General features: G+C 40.5%; 1 protein-coding gene across 1 annotated transcript; it reads left to right on the top strand.

Moving 5' to 3' along the window:
• Positions 1-584: 584 nt before the first annotated feature.
• Positions 585-1,181, top strand: LOC141595390 (uncharacterized). The gene has a single exon (XM_074415354.1). It carries the CDS (start codon positions 585-587, stop codon positions 1,179-1,181), a length of 597 nt encoding a protein of 198 aa, XP_074271455.1.
• The last annotated feature ends 12,739 nt before the right edge of the window (positions 1,182-13,920 follow it).

Below are 13,920 nucleotides of genomic sequence, written 5' to 3'. Positions count from 1 at the left end.
TGAATCCTTGCATTTTTTACCCATCACCTATCTTTTCAATGAAACTTGTAAGACACAAACCAACCCGAGTCTCATTAGACCATGCATATAGTTGAGTAGGGAAGATTAAGTCGACTTGTAGGTGTTGTACAATCTAATCGATTCGGCTCCGGGACCCAAACTTTCCTAGGATTGTAAGATATAAACCAACTCGATCCATCACAACAATAATTTCTTGCTTATAATTTGAGAATATGTTTGTATGATCAATTCCCATGAATCCCCTATGACCCCATGACACCCTAGTGCTTTTTATCAATTGTTTACATCCCTTTTAATTCATCTTGCTTGTTTACTTTTATTGCTATTTAGTTTAGTGATCTTCTACTTCAAACCCCAATTGAGACACCCTTAGACACCACTAGTTGCAATAGAAAATCTCATCTCAATTCCCGTCCCTTGGGATCCGACCTTTACTTGCCTCTTTACTAATTGTAGAGTTGTTTGTGAAGTTATAAATTAGGTTTTGGTCTAGGTGCTCCTAACGACAAGTACTCAAAACTAAACCCCTCATAAGGGAACACGACCAGAAGTCCACTCGGGCCATGATAGATACGGGGGACTCCCATAACTTCGTCACCCCCGACAAGGCGAAGAGACTTGGGATGAAGTTGAACCGAGAAGGAGGTAGCATAAAAGCTGTCAATTCCAGTGACAAGCCGATTCAGGGTGTAGCTAGAGAAGTAGCGATCAAGTTGGACGACTGGACTGGAAAGCTCGATTTCACCAGCGTTCCGATGGATGACTTCAAGATCGTCCTCGAAATGGATTTCTTGAAGCGAACTCCGACCTTCTTGGTGCCCCGCAATGGGTCTCTAATGATGGTCGGATCAAAACCATGTCTTATGAAAGCCATAGAAGGCGAGAGAAAGCTGAAGGGACCGCTCCTCTCAGCGATGCAATTGAAGAGGGTACTCCAAAAGGGAGAACCGACGTACTTGTGTACCGTGTCCATGAAAGAGAACACTTCAGCTGAATCCGTGGAACCACGAGTCCAGGAAGTGTTGGAGGACAACAAGGACGTGATGCCAGATCAGTTACCTATGAGTCTACCGCCACGACGGTTAGTGGACCATCAAATTGAGTTAATTCCAGGGACAATACCTCCAGCTCGAGGGCCATACCGGATGGCACCCCCATAGTTAACTGAACTACGAAATTAGCTAGATGATCTAATTCGCTCGGGGTCAATTCGACCTTATAAAGCTCCATATGGAGCTCCCGTGCTCTTTCAAAAGAAACAGGACGGTAGTCTGAGATTGTGTATCGACTATCGGGCATTGAACAAGCTGACAGTAAGAAACCGCTATCCCATCCCTTTGGTAGCTGACTTGTTCGATCAGTTATAAGGCACCGTGTACTTAACTAAGTTAGATATGAGATCCGGGTATCATCAAGTTCGAATCGCCGAAGGAGATTAGCCAAAGACTGCTTGTGTGACGAGGTATGGGTCATTTGAATGGTTTGTCATGCCTTTTGCCTTGACTAACGCACCTGCGACATTTTGCACGTTGATGAATCATGTGTTTCATGAGTACTTGGACAAAATCGTGGTGGTGTACCTTGACAATATCGTTGTGTATAACCGCTCGTTGACCGAACACACAGAACACTTGAGACTTGTGTTCGCGAAACTCCGAGACAACCACTTTTTTGTCAAAAGAGAAAAGTGTGAATTTGCCCAACCCGATGTCAATTTCCTCGGTCATATTGTGGGAAAAGGGAGACTAAGAATGGATCTGAAGAATATTACAGCCATCAAGGACTTGGGAACTCCAACAAAACGTGTCCGAGCTTCGCTCTTTCTTGGTACTAGCGAACTATTATCGGAGATTCATTCGAGAGTATTCAAAAATTGTCGCTCCACTGACCAATTTTTTGAAGAAAGATGTCAAGTGGGAGTGGTCTATCGACAGGAGAAGAGCCTTTGAGAGGCTGAAGGAAGCGGTGGTACAAGAACCGGTGTTGGCATTGCTAGATATCACGAAACCTTTCGAAGTCGAGACATATGCGTTCGATTTTGCCCTTGGAGGGGTACTTCTCCAAGAGGGTCACCACGTGGCCTTTGAGAGCAGAAATTTGAACGGGGAAGAGACTCGGTATGTTTTCCAAGAGAATGAACTCCTAGCCGTTTTTCATTGCCTACGGGGATGGAGGCACTATCTCTGAGGATCGAAGTTTGTCGTTAAGACTGACAACACTACAACATCCCACTTTTTAACTCAGCCCAAGCTCAATAGCTGATAAGCAAGATGGCAGAAATTGTTGGCCGAGTCTGATGTGGAATTCATTTACTGACCAGGAGCATCAAATAGGGTCGCTGATGCCCTAAGTCGAAGGTGCGACCTGTCTACGTTGCACACGATTGCCCATTTGTCTACCACCACGGTGCCTACAAATATTCGAGATCAGCCGAAAGAGCACCTCGAGCAAGATCCCGTAGCGAGGACTCTAAAATAATTGGCCATCGAAGGGAAGACTTGCAAGTTCGGGAAGAAGGATGGACTTCTATTCGCAACGGGACATCAGATTTTTGTTCCAAATGCGGCAGGATTGCGAAAGATTCTCCTACAAGAGTGCCATGATAACTTGTGGGCGGGTCATCCGGGATGGCAAAGAACCTTATGCCTATTGAAGCGGAGCTACTACTGGCCACAGATGAAGGATGATGTGATGGAGTACACTAAGACCTACCTTATTTTCCAACAAGATAAGGGAGAGAAACAGAAGCCGGGAAGGCTGCTAAATCTGTTACCAGTGCCGACCCCACCATGAGAGAGCATCTCGATGGACTTCATATCTTGGTTGCCGAAGGTGGGGGGTTTTGAGTATAACCCTTGTCATTTTGGACCGATTCTCGAAGTATGCAACCTTCATTCCTCTTCCGAAGGCTTGTACCGCTGAAGAAATAGCCACGGTGTTCCTCAGGCATGTCGTGAAGTATTGCAGGCTACCTCAAAGTATAGTCAGTGACCGCGACTCTCGCTTCACGGGACTATTTTGGGGAGAGTTGTTTAAGCTCTTAGGTTCAAATCTCCGGATGTCATCAAGTTACCATCCCCGAACGGATGGCCAAAGCAAACGGTTTAACAGTATGCTAGAAGAATACCTGCGACACTTTGTGGGAGCAACTCAAATGGAGTGGGTGCGACTCCTTGATGTTTCCCAATTCTGCTTTAATGTTCAAACGAGCTCCTCTTCCAATAAGAGCATGTTTGAACTTGTTACAGGTCAACAACCATTATTGCCCCCCACAGTTGCAGATGTCTATGGCGGTCGCACAAAGAAAGCTCACGAGTTCGCAAAAGAATGGAATGTGAATGCAAAGATTGCTCGAGCTTATCTAGAGAAGGCGTCATGCCGCATTAAGAAATGGGCAGATGAGAACCGAAGACCAAGGGAGTTCAAAGTAGACGACATGGTCATGGTGAAGTTGAATAAAGAACAGATGAGATTTCTCAGGGGACGAGACAAACGGCTGGTTCGAAAGTATGAAGGCTCAATCCAAGTGATCAAGCGGATTGGGGAAGTGGCATACAAGCTCGAGCGCCCTACCTAGATGAAGTGTCGCCCGGTGTTCCATGTGAGTTACTTGAAGCCGTACCATCCAGACCCAGAAGATCTTACCCGCAACAAAAGAAAGCGTACAAACATCTATTCCAACCAACTTCCAGCTCCATCAGCCGACTGAACCAGCCTTGAAGAATTCCAGCGTTGCCGAGGATGGCAATATATTAGGTGGGGGAGAGTGTAACGATCTGCTAAAACACAACACAATCCCTAAAAATTGCGTGCGTGGTCCGTTCACTTTGAGCCCTTAGATTTTATGTTTCTACTTATGTATTTTCGTTTCTGTTTTTTTTACTCATGTAGTACTCCAAGATTACTTCCTGTGTGTCGAATCTTGGAGTCCCGTTTTTAGTTTAAGATACAGTTTTAGGCGTTTACAAAATGTATCGCTATTCTGCACAGTCAATGTTTCTTGCTACCAGGCTTGTAATATCAAATTTCCCTCTTTCGGGAGTACTATTCAATAAATCTGCTTCCCACCCAATTGCCTTCTTATTGACTGTTGCTTGCATTATTATGAACAACTCTTACCTTCATAACTTACTAATAAGCATGTGTGTGTTGATCGTTGATGATCGAGACTAGGACCTCGACACACACAGATCGAGACCGATTACGAATGCACTAGTGCTTGATGGTCTTGTTAGCATTCTTGTCGTGAGTTTAGACAAGGGTGCGCTCCACGACCCGGCTCAAAGTTCCGACCTTGACACTTTGCATGGTAGAAAATTTGTCATAAAGATTAAGAGTTAGAGATGAAAAATGGATTAAGGTGCTTGTGTGTTGAACGAGTGGTCTAAGACCATTAAATGGTTGATATTACAAATATTTAACTTTAAATCTTGTTCAATAAACTAGTTTATGACTGATACGTGTATTTTATGTAGTCTTTTTAGCCTATTTTATGCACGTATTTCTACGCTTTTATCGTAGTTTATGCTACGAAATGCCCCGAATATGCTACTTTGGTTTGTTTTGTCTTATTTGCAGGAATGAACCAGAAAGTAGTAAAATCAAGTCTTTTACCGTCCGTTTAGCATGCATTTGGAGGAAGAGTGAATTTGGAGCAGGAATAAAGCTATTTTGAGATGCGCAAAGAAGAAAGATAGCTAGGCGAGCAAAGGAAGAACTTCAAATTGCTAGTGCCTAATTTGGAGAGCCATATCTCGAGTTATACAACTGATATTCAGGTGATTCCAACTGGAGAAGATAGTTTGTCCTCTTAGCTTTCCAATGCCACCGGAATCACCCTGTTTGCCCAAGTAACGAAGAAATGGCAGCTGTTTGAAGTTCAGTGCGTAAAGCAGGAAACTGTTGCTGGAAAGTACTCGATCGAGTAGAATTTTGTTCGATCGAGTCCTTTTTCTACTCGATCGAGTAGTTGTATTTATTGATTTACTCGATCGAGTAGATTTTCTACTCGATCGAGTGGTTTAAGCTCTAGTTTGCTCGATCGAGTAGTTTAAAACCACTCGATCGAGTGGATTTGTCTACGGGCTGGGCTTTTTAAGCTTATTTCCGTCATTAGGTTAGTTAATAATCCTATTTTTCTTATAAATAGGAAAGGATTTCGACATAATTAGGGGGGCTTCTCCTCTCGAATGATTTTCTTAACACTTTGTTACTGTTACTTTGCTACTGTTACTTTCTTCCGGATCTAATTCAGTATTTCTTTCTTTCCCTTTCTTTTCCTCTTTAATTCATGCTTATGTTATTTGTTCTTCCTTTATTTCTTGTTTTCCCCTTAATCATGTCTAGCTAATTTTCTTAGTATACTAGGAATAGGGAAGCCGTGGTAGTAATATGTTAGGATCGACTTGATTAGATTAGTCTTGCGATAAGAATTGTATTAGGCAATTTAATTGTTATTAGGTTGAATGAATGCATGCAGGAGACCAATTTATCTAGTTAATCCCGACCTGGATCGAAAGATTGGAAGGGAAGGCTTTCTTAATTACAATAGGTAATACCTAATTAGGGTGAAAGCTAAGTTAGGAGACCCTAGGGCGGTTTAAGGACCGAAAGGTGACGACCATAGCTCTTCTTATCAATAGTTTAATCGACTCAGTTGACCCGATAGTGTAGCTGCCACGGTAGACCGACTCCTAGCATATTCCCTTCTCTTATTGTTAATTTCTTGCATTCCTTTACCTCTTGCTTTAGCTTCTTTAGTATAATCAACACAATCAAAACCCCCATCTTGTGACATTAGACAGATAGAATAGACAAGTAGATAGTAAACCGCCTCCCTGTGGAGATCGACCCTACTTACCGCTGACTTCTGTTAGTAGTACTTAGGTATTTTATTTTTAGGTACGAAACGACCGTATCAAATTTTGGTGCCGTTGCCAGGGAGGCATCTATTTATTTATTTGTTTCATTTTATCTGTTTTTAGCCTCAGGGGATTTTTCCCTTGAGGCCGTTTTAATCTTTTTCCTTGAGTGTTGTTTTGATAGGCCTTACAGGTTCTACCTAGACAGTTCTAGGTGAAAGATCGTCAAAGGTAAGGATTGAGTACCTTTGACCCGTCACCTATGTCCCATTATATGGCACATCAGGTGATTTACTGCGGGAGATGTGGTGCTGCTGGGCATAATGCAGTTTTTTGTTTGGCAGAGAATGACGAAGTTTACGCGTTCCAACAGCGTAGTCGAGCTAGTCAAGCAGCTGTAGTTATGCCGCCACATCCACCCTATCAATGGCCACCGCAACAAGATCCTCCTGATATACAAGAAGAAGAAATTGCGGAGCTGAAATCTCTATTGGAGACACTTGCATCTCAAATGCAAGTGGGGCAAGATTATGATAAACGCACTTTTTTTCGCGACTTGATAAGCTCGAAACGACATTGCTCGGTTAGTAGCCGAGATGCAAGAAGAAGAGGTATACCTTCTTTGAGAGCGGTTTTCCCCGAGGAAACCGTGTTGCCCAATCTTGAGGATGACCTCTATTACTCGGATGACGAGTTTCTATCATATTTCAATGCCTTACGCGAAGATTTCAGCCCTGTCCAGAGGGAATATCACTCGATCGAATGACTTATATTAGTCGATCGAGTGAAATTTCGAAGAATCGATCGATCGAGTAGTTCAAATCACTCGATCGAGTGAAAATCAAGAGGAAAGTGCTCGATCGAGTAATAATTCTACTCGATCGAGTGAGTTGGCCATTGGGAGCTATGATTCGTCATGTGGGTTTGATTTAGATGACGATTTTGACGATGATAACGGTTACGGTGAATCCCCCTTATTCAAAGCCGAGTTAGATGCACTTGAGGCTGAGATTTACGGGACGAATTCCACTGAGGGCGACGAAAGGACAGCTGAGTCGGTATTTGCTCCTAGCACGGATGAGGTATTACATTCTTTGGTCAGTGATTCCATTGTTGAGAGAAACCAACCTGAGGTAGTAAACGATAATTTTATTATTGTTTGTTTTAATAGTATATTGCCTCGTTTGACTCGCGCTATTTCTTTTAATGCTATACCCCTTTCCATGTGGACATATAAATTAACGAATTTTTACCGTACATGTCATCTCAAAATTGCTAATCTGAATCGGGACCCTAATATATCGCCTATTGCTTCCGCGCTCCTTCATTTTGTGGATAAATTTAGGAGCTCACATAGGAAATTTGTTAGACTTAAACGGTTGTTTAAATTTATTTCCTATTTCTATACTTTTCTTTGGTGCTACTTACATTTCTGTGTAGCACATGCGCAAATGTACGATCTAATGCTGCGCGCTTTAAGCTGTTTTGATTATGATTAATTAGAGAGCCTCAAAGAAAAGAAGGTCGAGCTGGGACCTGACTGAAGCTAGCGCTACCCGGGAGGCAACCCGGCGATTTTATTTTGCATTTTTATTTAATTTCAGTTGTAATAAATGGTTTTTATACCATAATCTATCAGTATGCTTGCTTAGTTAGTTGCGGGCTATTTTTTTTATTGCGTCTTTGCAGATATTCTACTCGATCCTTAAGCTGCAGAAAGACGAGTTACTCGATCGAGTAACTTTCTACTCGATCGAGTACTTTTATTTCTTTCAAAAAAAAAAAAAAAAAAAATTTACTCGATCGACCACTTTTCTACTCGATCGACCACTATTCCTCTCGATCGAGCCGTTTTGGACGCCCATTGCTTGACTTAGCTTCTTGTGACGATGTTTCGGAGCTATTAGTGACCTCCCACGTTGCTGGCTGGTTTGGGGAGGTCCCTTTTTCGCGTATCTTGTGAGTTTTCCGCATTTACTCTCTTCCTCCTTCAGTTTGCATTTCCTTTCCTTGTTTTGGTACAATGGGGGCGTTGTACGGTTTGGTTTGGGGAGGTTATGCATCCATATCTGTGTCTGCATCTTGTCTTTATTGCATTTCTGTTATCACGATTAATTTTCGTATGCATTGTTGTTTATTTTTGGTAAAATTTGAAAATTCCCTAAAAATTAGAAAAATTCAAAAAAAATCACGTTTATTTTTGCATATAGGTTGAGTCGGAACGGTAGATTTCGATGATGAAATTGCACTGCAATTGTCTTTTTGCTTAAGCCTTGCATGAACTATTATCTTTTAGCTTTGTCTTTTGCATATCTACGAGTTAATGTTTAATTTAGCTGAACGAATAGACTTGACTTGAAATTTTGGCAACCTACTTATAAATTCTAAGGAATTAGAGCCGTATAAACTGGTGACATTTGTGACCAGTTTCATGTAGGATTGTGAGTAGTTACTCCTTGCATAACATGTATCATCAATTTGCACGTATATGAAATTCAATTGCTTTTTGCCTTCATACATTCGGGTTAGTGGTTGGTGTCACATGCAGGGAGGTGCTTACATTTTCCCTTTCTTTCATTTTTACCCATTAAACTCCACATTAGCCAAATTTGCCTGTTGACCCTTAGCTACATTCCAAATTTAGCCTGCCTTGTCAAGCTAGTTTAGATTGTTCTGCGGTATATTGTCTTTTGTATCAAGTTTGGCTTGTATCCTTTGATTTGGAGTTGGTAATTTATGAAAAAAAGGAGGTTGATGAAAAAAAATGTGAAAAAGTTGAAAAAGAAATGAAAAATGAAAAAATAATTCAGAAAAAAAAATGAAAAAAAAAGAAGAAACCGAAAAAAAAAGGAATGAAAAAAAGAAAGAAAAAAAAAAGATGTTGTTTGATTAGTCGGTTTCGCTCCTATGCTTTATTTGTATCTTTTGAGGAGTATTTTCAGTTCGGTTTGGTGAGATTTTATGCCAAATGAAGGGCATGTGCTTAATTCTATAATTGAGTTGGAATCGGATGTTTCATATGGTTTTGTTTAGGTACTAGCTTGGCCGCCTATACCTCCACATTCCCATAAATGTTTTGCCTTTTCTTACCCATTGCCTCACTTTACCATATTTTTGTAAGCCCTCGGATGTGACAGGACCTTGTTTGGTTGGAATGTGTGTACGGTAGTTAGAATTGTTTATCATGTTAGTTGCATGCATGTTTATGTGGGTCGTAGATTAGGTGAGCGACTATTTTTCTTTCTCTCTTACATATATATGCTTACCCTTTGCTTCATGAGAGAAGAGTGACCCGTGAGAGTCCATTATTAAAGGTCTTGCAAGGTCGATGGTTCAGCTTTATTATAAACATCTTATAACTCGTTTGCATTTGACTGTTTGCTATAAGTGTTAGTTTGCTTGCATTAAATTGGCTTAAGTGGGCATTTGTAGCTAGCTCTGAGTTATCTTTTTCCGTTCCATTAGTTTGCATTCAGTTTACTCGAGGACTAGTAAAGGTTTGGTTTGGCGAGATTTGATACGTGCATTTTATATAGTCTTTTTAGCCTATTTTATGCACGTATTTCTACGCTTTTATCGTAGTTTATGCTACGAAATGCCCCGAATATGCTACTTTGGTTTGTTTTGTCTTATTTGCAGGAATGAACCAGAAAGTAGTGAAATCAAGCCTTTTACCGTCCGTTTAGCATGCATTTGGAGGAAGAGTGAATTTGGAGCAGGAATGAAGCTATTTTGAGATGCGCAAAGAAGAAAGATAGCTAGGCGAGCAAAGGAAGAACTTCAAATTGCTAGTGCCTATTTCGGAGAGCCATATCTCGAGTTCTACAACTGATATTCAGGTGATTCCAACTGAAGATGAAATTTTGTCCTTTAGCTTTCCAATGCCACCGGAATCACCCTATTTGCCCAAGTAACGAAGAAATGGCAGCCGTTTGAAGTTCATTGCGCAAAGCAGGAAACTGTTGCTGGAAAGTACTCGATCGAGTAGAATTTTGTTCGATCGAGTCCTTTTTCTACTCGATCGAGTAGTTGCATTTAGTGATTTACTTGATCGAGTAGATTTTCTACTCGATCGAGTGGTTTAAGCTCTAGTTTGCTCGATCGAGTAGTTTAAAACCACTCGATCGAGTGGATTTGTCTACGGGCTGGGCTTTTTAAGCTTATTTCCGTCATTAGGTTAGTTAATAATCCTATTTTTCTTATAAATAGGAAAGGATTTCGACATAATTAGGGGGGCTTCTCCTCTCGAATGATATTCTTAACACTTTGTTACTGTTACTTTGCTACTGTTACTTTCTTCCGGATCTAATTCAGTATTTCTTTCTTTCCCTTTCTTTTCCTCTTTAATTCATGCTTATGTTATTTTTTCTTCCTTTATTTCTTGTTTTCCCCTTAATCATGTCTAGCTAATTCTCTTAGTATGCTAGGATTAGGGAAGCCGTGGTAGTAATATGTTAGGATCGACTTGATTAGATTAGTCTTGCGATAAGAATTGTATTAGGCAATTTAATTGTTATTCGGTTGAATGAATGCATGCAGGAGAACAATTTATCTAGTTAACCCCGACCTGGATCGAAAGATTGGAAGGGAAGGCTTGCTTAATTACAATAGGTAATACCTAATTAGGGTGAAAGCTAAGTTAGGAGACCCTAGGGCGGTTTAAGGACCGAAAGGTGACGACCATAGCTCTTCTTATCAATAGTTTAATCGACTCAGTTGACCCGATAGTGTAGCTGCCACGGTAGACCGACTCCTAGCATATTCCCTTCTCTTATTGTTAATTTCTTGCATTCCTTTACCTCTTGCTTTAGCTTCTTTAGTATAATCAACACAATCAAAACCCCCATCTTGTGACATTAGACAGATAGAACAGACAAGTAGATAGTAAACCGCCTCCCTGTGGAGATCGACCCTACTTACCGCTGACTTCTGTTAGTAGTACTTAGGTATTTTATTTTTAGGTACGAAACGACCGTATCAAATTTTGGCGCCGTTGCCAGGGAGGCATCTATTTATTTATTTGTTTCATTTTATCTGTTTTTAGCCTCAGGGGATTTTTCCCTTGAGGCCGTTTTAATCTTTTTCCTTGAGTGCTGTTTTGATAGGCCTTACAGGTTCTACCTAGACAGTTCTAGGTGAAAGATCGTCAAAGGGAAGGATTGAGTACCTTTGACCCGTCACCTATGTCCCATTATATGGCACATCAGATGATTTACTGCGGGAGATGTGGTGCTGCTGGACATAATGCAGTTTTTCGTTTGGCAGAGAATGACGAAGTTTACGCGTTCCAACAGCGTAGTCGAGCTAGTCAAGCAGCTGTAGTTATGCCGCCACATCCACCCTATCAATGGCCACCGCAACAAGATCCTCCTGATATACAAGAAGAAGAAATTGCGGAGCTGAAATCTCTATTGGAGACACTTGCATCTCAAATGCAAGTGGGGCAAGATTATGATAAACGCACTTTTTCGCGACTTGATAAGCTCGAAATTGACATTGCTCAGTTAGTAGCTGAGATGCAAGAAGAAGAGGTATACCTTGCTGAGAGCGGTTTTCCCCCGAGGAAACCGTGTTGCCCAATGCTAAGGATGACCTCTATTACTCGGATGACGAGTTTCTATCATATTTCAATGCCTTACGCGAAGATTTCAGCCCTGTCCAGGAAATATCACTCGATCGAGTGACTTATATTAGTCGATCGAGTGAAATTTCAGAAGAATTAGTCGATCGAGTAGTTCAAATCACTCGATCGAGTGAAAATCAAGAGGAAAGTGCTCGATCGAGTAATAATTCTACTCGATCGAGTGAGTTGGCCATTGGGAGCTATGATTCGTCATGTGGGTTTGATTTAGATGACGATTTTGACGATGATAACGGTTACGGTGAATCCCCCTTATTCAAAGCCGAGTTAGATGCACTTGAGGCTGAGATTTACGGGACGAATTCCACTGAGGGCGACGAAAGGACAGCTGAGTCGGTATTTGCTCCTAGCACGGATGAGGTATAACATTCTTTGGTCAGTGATTCCATTGTTGAGAGAAACCAACCTGAGGTAGTAAACGATAATTTTATTATTGTTTGTTTTAATAGTATATTGCCTCGTTTGACTCGCGCTATTTCTTTTATTGCTATACCCCTTTCCATGTGGACATATAAATTAACGAATTTTTACCGTACATGTCATCTCAAAATTGCTAATCTGAATCGGGACCCTAATATATCGCCTATTGCTTCCGCGCTCCTTCATTTTGTGGATAAATTTAGGAGCTCACATAGGAAATTTGTTAGACTTAAACGGTTGTTTAAATTTATTTCCTATTTCTATACTTTTCTTTGGTGCTACTTACATTTCTATGTAGCACATGCGCAAATGTACGATCTAATGCTGCGCGCTTTGAGCTGTTTTGATTATGATTAATTAGAGAGCCTCAAAGAAAAGAAGGTCGAGCTGACGGACGTGGTTAAGCTAGCGCTACCGGAGGCAACCCTACGATTTTATTTTGCATTTTTATTTAATTTCGATTTGTAATAAATGGTTTTTATACCATAATCTATCGGATGCTTGCTTAGTTAGTTGCGGGTCGTTTTTTTTTATTGCGTCTTTGCAGAAATTCTACTCGATCCTTAAGCTGCAGAAAGACGAGTTACTCGATCGAGTAACTTTCTACTCGATCGAGTACTTTTATTTCTTTCAAAAAAAAAAAAAAAAAAAAAAAAAAAAAAAATTTACTCGATCGACCACTTTTCTACTCGATCGACCACTATTCCTCTCGATCGAGCCGTTTTGGACGCCCATTGCTTGACTTAGCTTCTTGTGACGATGTTTCGGAGCTATTAGTGACCTCCCACGTTGCTGGCTGGTTTAGGGAGGTCCGTTTTTCACGTATCTTGTGAGTTTTCCGCATTTACTCTCTTCCTCCTTCAGTTTGCATTTCCTTTCCTTGTTTTGGTACAATGGGGGCATTGTACGGTTTGGTTTGGGGAGGTTATGCATCCATATCTGTGTCTGCATCTTGTCTTTATTGCATTTCTGTTATCACGATTAATTTTCGTATGCATTGTTGTTTATTTTTGGTAAAATTTGAAAATTCCCTAAAAATTAGAAAAATTCAAAAATTCAAAAAAAAATCACGTTTATTTTTGCATATAGGTTGAGTCGGAAGGGTAGATTTCGATGATGAAATTGCACTGCAATTGTCTTTTTGCTTAAGCCTTGCATGAACTATTATCTTTTAGCTTTGTCTTTTGCATATCTACGAGTTAATGTTTAATTTAGCTGAACGAATAGACTTGACCTGAAATTTTGGCAACCTACTTATAAATTCTAAGGAATTAGAGTCGTATAAACTGGTGACATTTGTGACCAGTTTCATGTAGGATTGTGAGTAGCTACTCCTTGCATAACATGTATCATCAATTTGCACGTATATGAAATTCAATTGCTTTTTGCCTTCATACATTCGGGTTAGTGGTTGGTGTCACATGCAGGGAGGTGCTTACATTTTCCCTTTCTTTCATTTTTACCCATTAAACTCCACATTAGCCAAATTTGCCTGTTGACCCTTAGCTACATTCCAAATTTAGCCTGCCTTGTCAAGCTAGTTTAGATGGTTCTGCGGTATATTGTCTTTTGTATCAAGTTTGGCATGTATCCTTTGATTTGGAGTTGGTAATTTATGAAAAAAAGGACGTTGATGAAAAAAAACGTGAAAAAGTTTAAAAAGAAATGAAAAATGAAAAAAGAATTCAGAAAAAAAAATGAAAAAAAAGAAGAAACCGAAAAAAAAGGAATGAAAAAAAGAAAGAAAAAAAAAGATGTTGTTTGATTAGTCGGTTTCGCTCCTATGCTTTATTTGTATCTTTTGAGGAGTATTTTCAGTTCGGTTTGGTGAGATTTTATGCCAAATGAAGGGCATGTGCTTAATTCTATAATTGAGTTGGAATCGGATGTTTCATATGGTTTTGTTTAGGTACTAGCTTGGCCGCCTATACCTCCACATTCCCATAAATGTTTTGCCTTTTCTTACCCATTGCCTCA

This window comes from Silene latifolia, chromosome 8 (assembly GCF_048544455.1).
Source record: "Silene latifolia isolate original U9 population chromosome 8, ASM4854445v1, whole genome shotgun sequence".
Taxonomy (NCBI): domain Eukaryota; kingdom Viridiplantae; phylum Streptophyta; class Magnoliopsida; order Caryophyllales; family Caryophyllaceae; genus Silene; species Silene latifolia.
This window is presented reverse-complemented; position numbering and strand designations above follow the sequence as displayed.

What these genes read in the sequence shown, in the direction of transcription:
- LOC141595390 (XM_074415354.1), top strand. Translation starts at nt 585, where the DNA reads ATGATAGATACGGGGGACTCCCATAACTTCGTCACCCCCGACAAGGCG.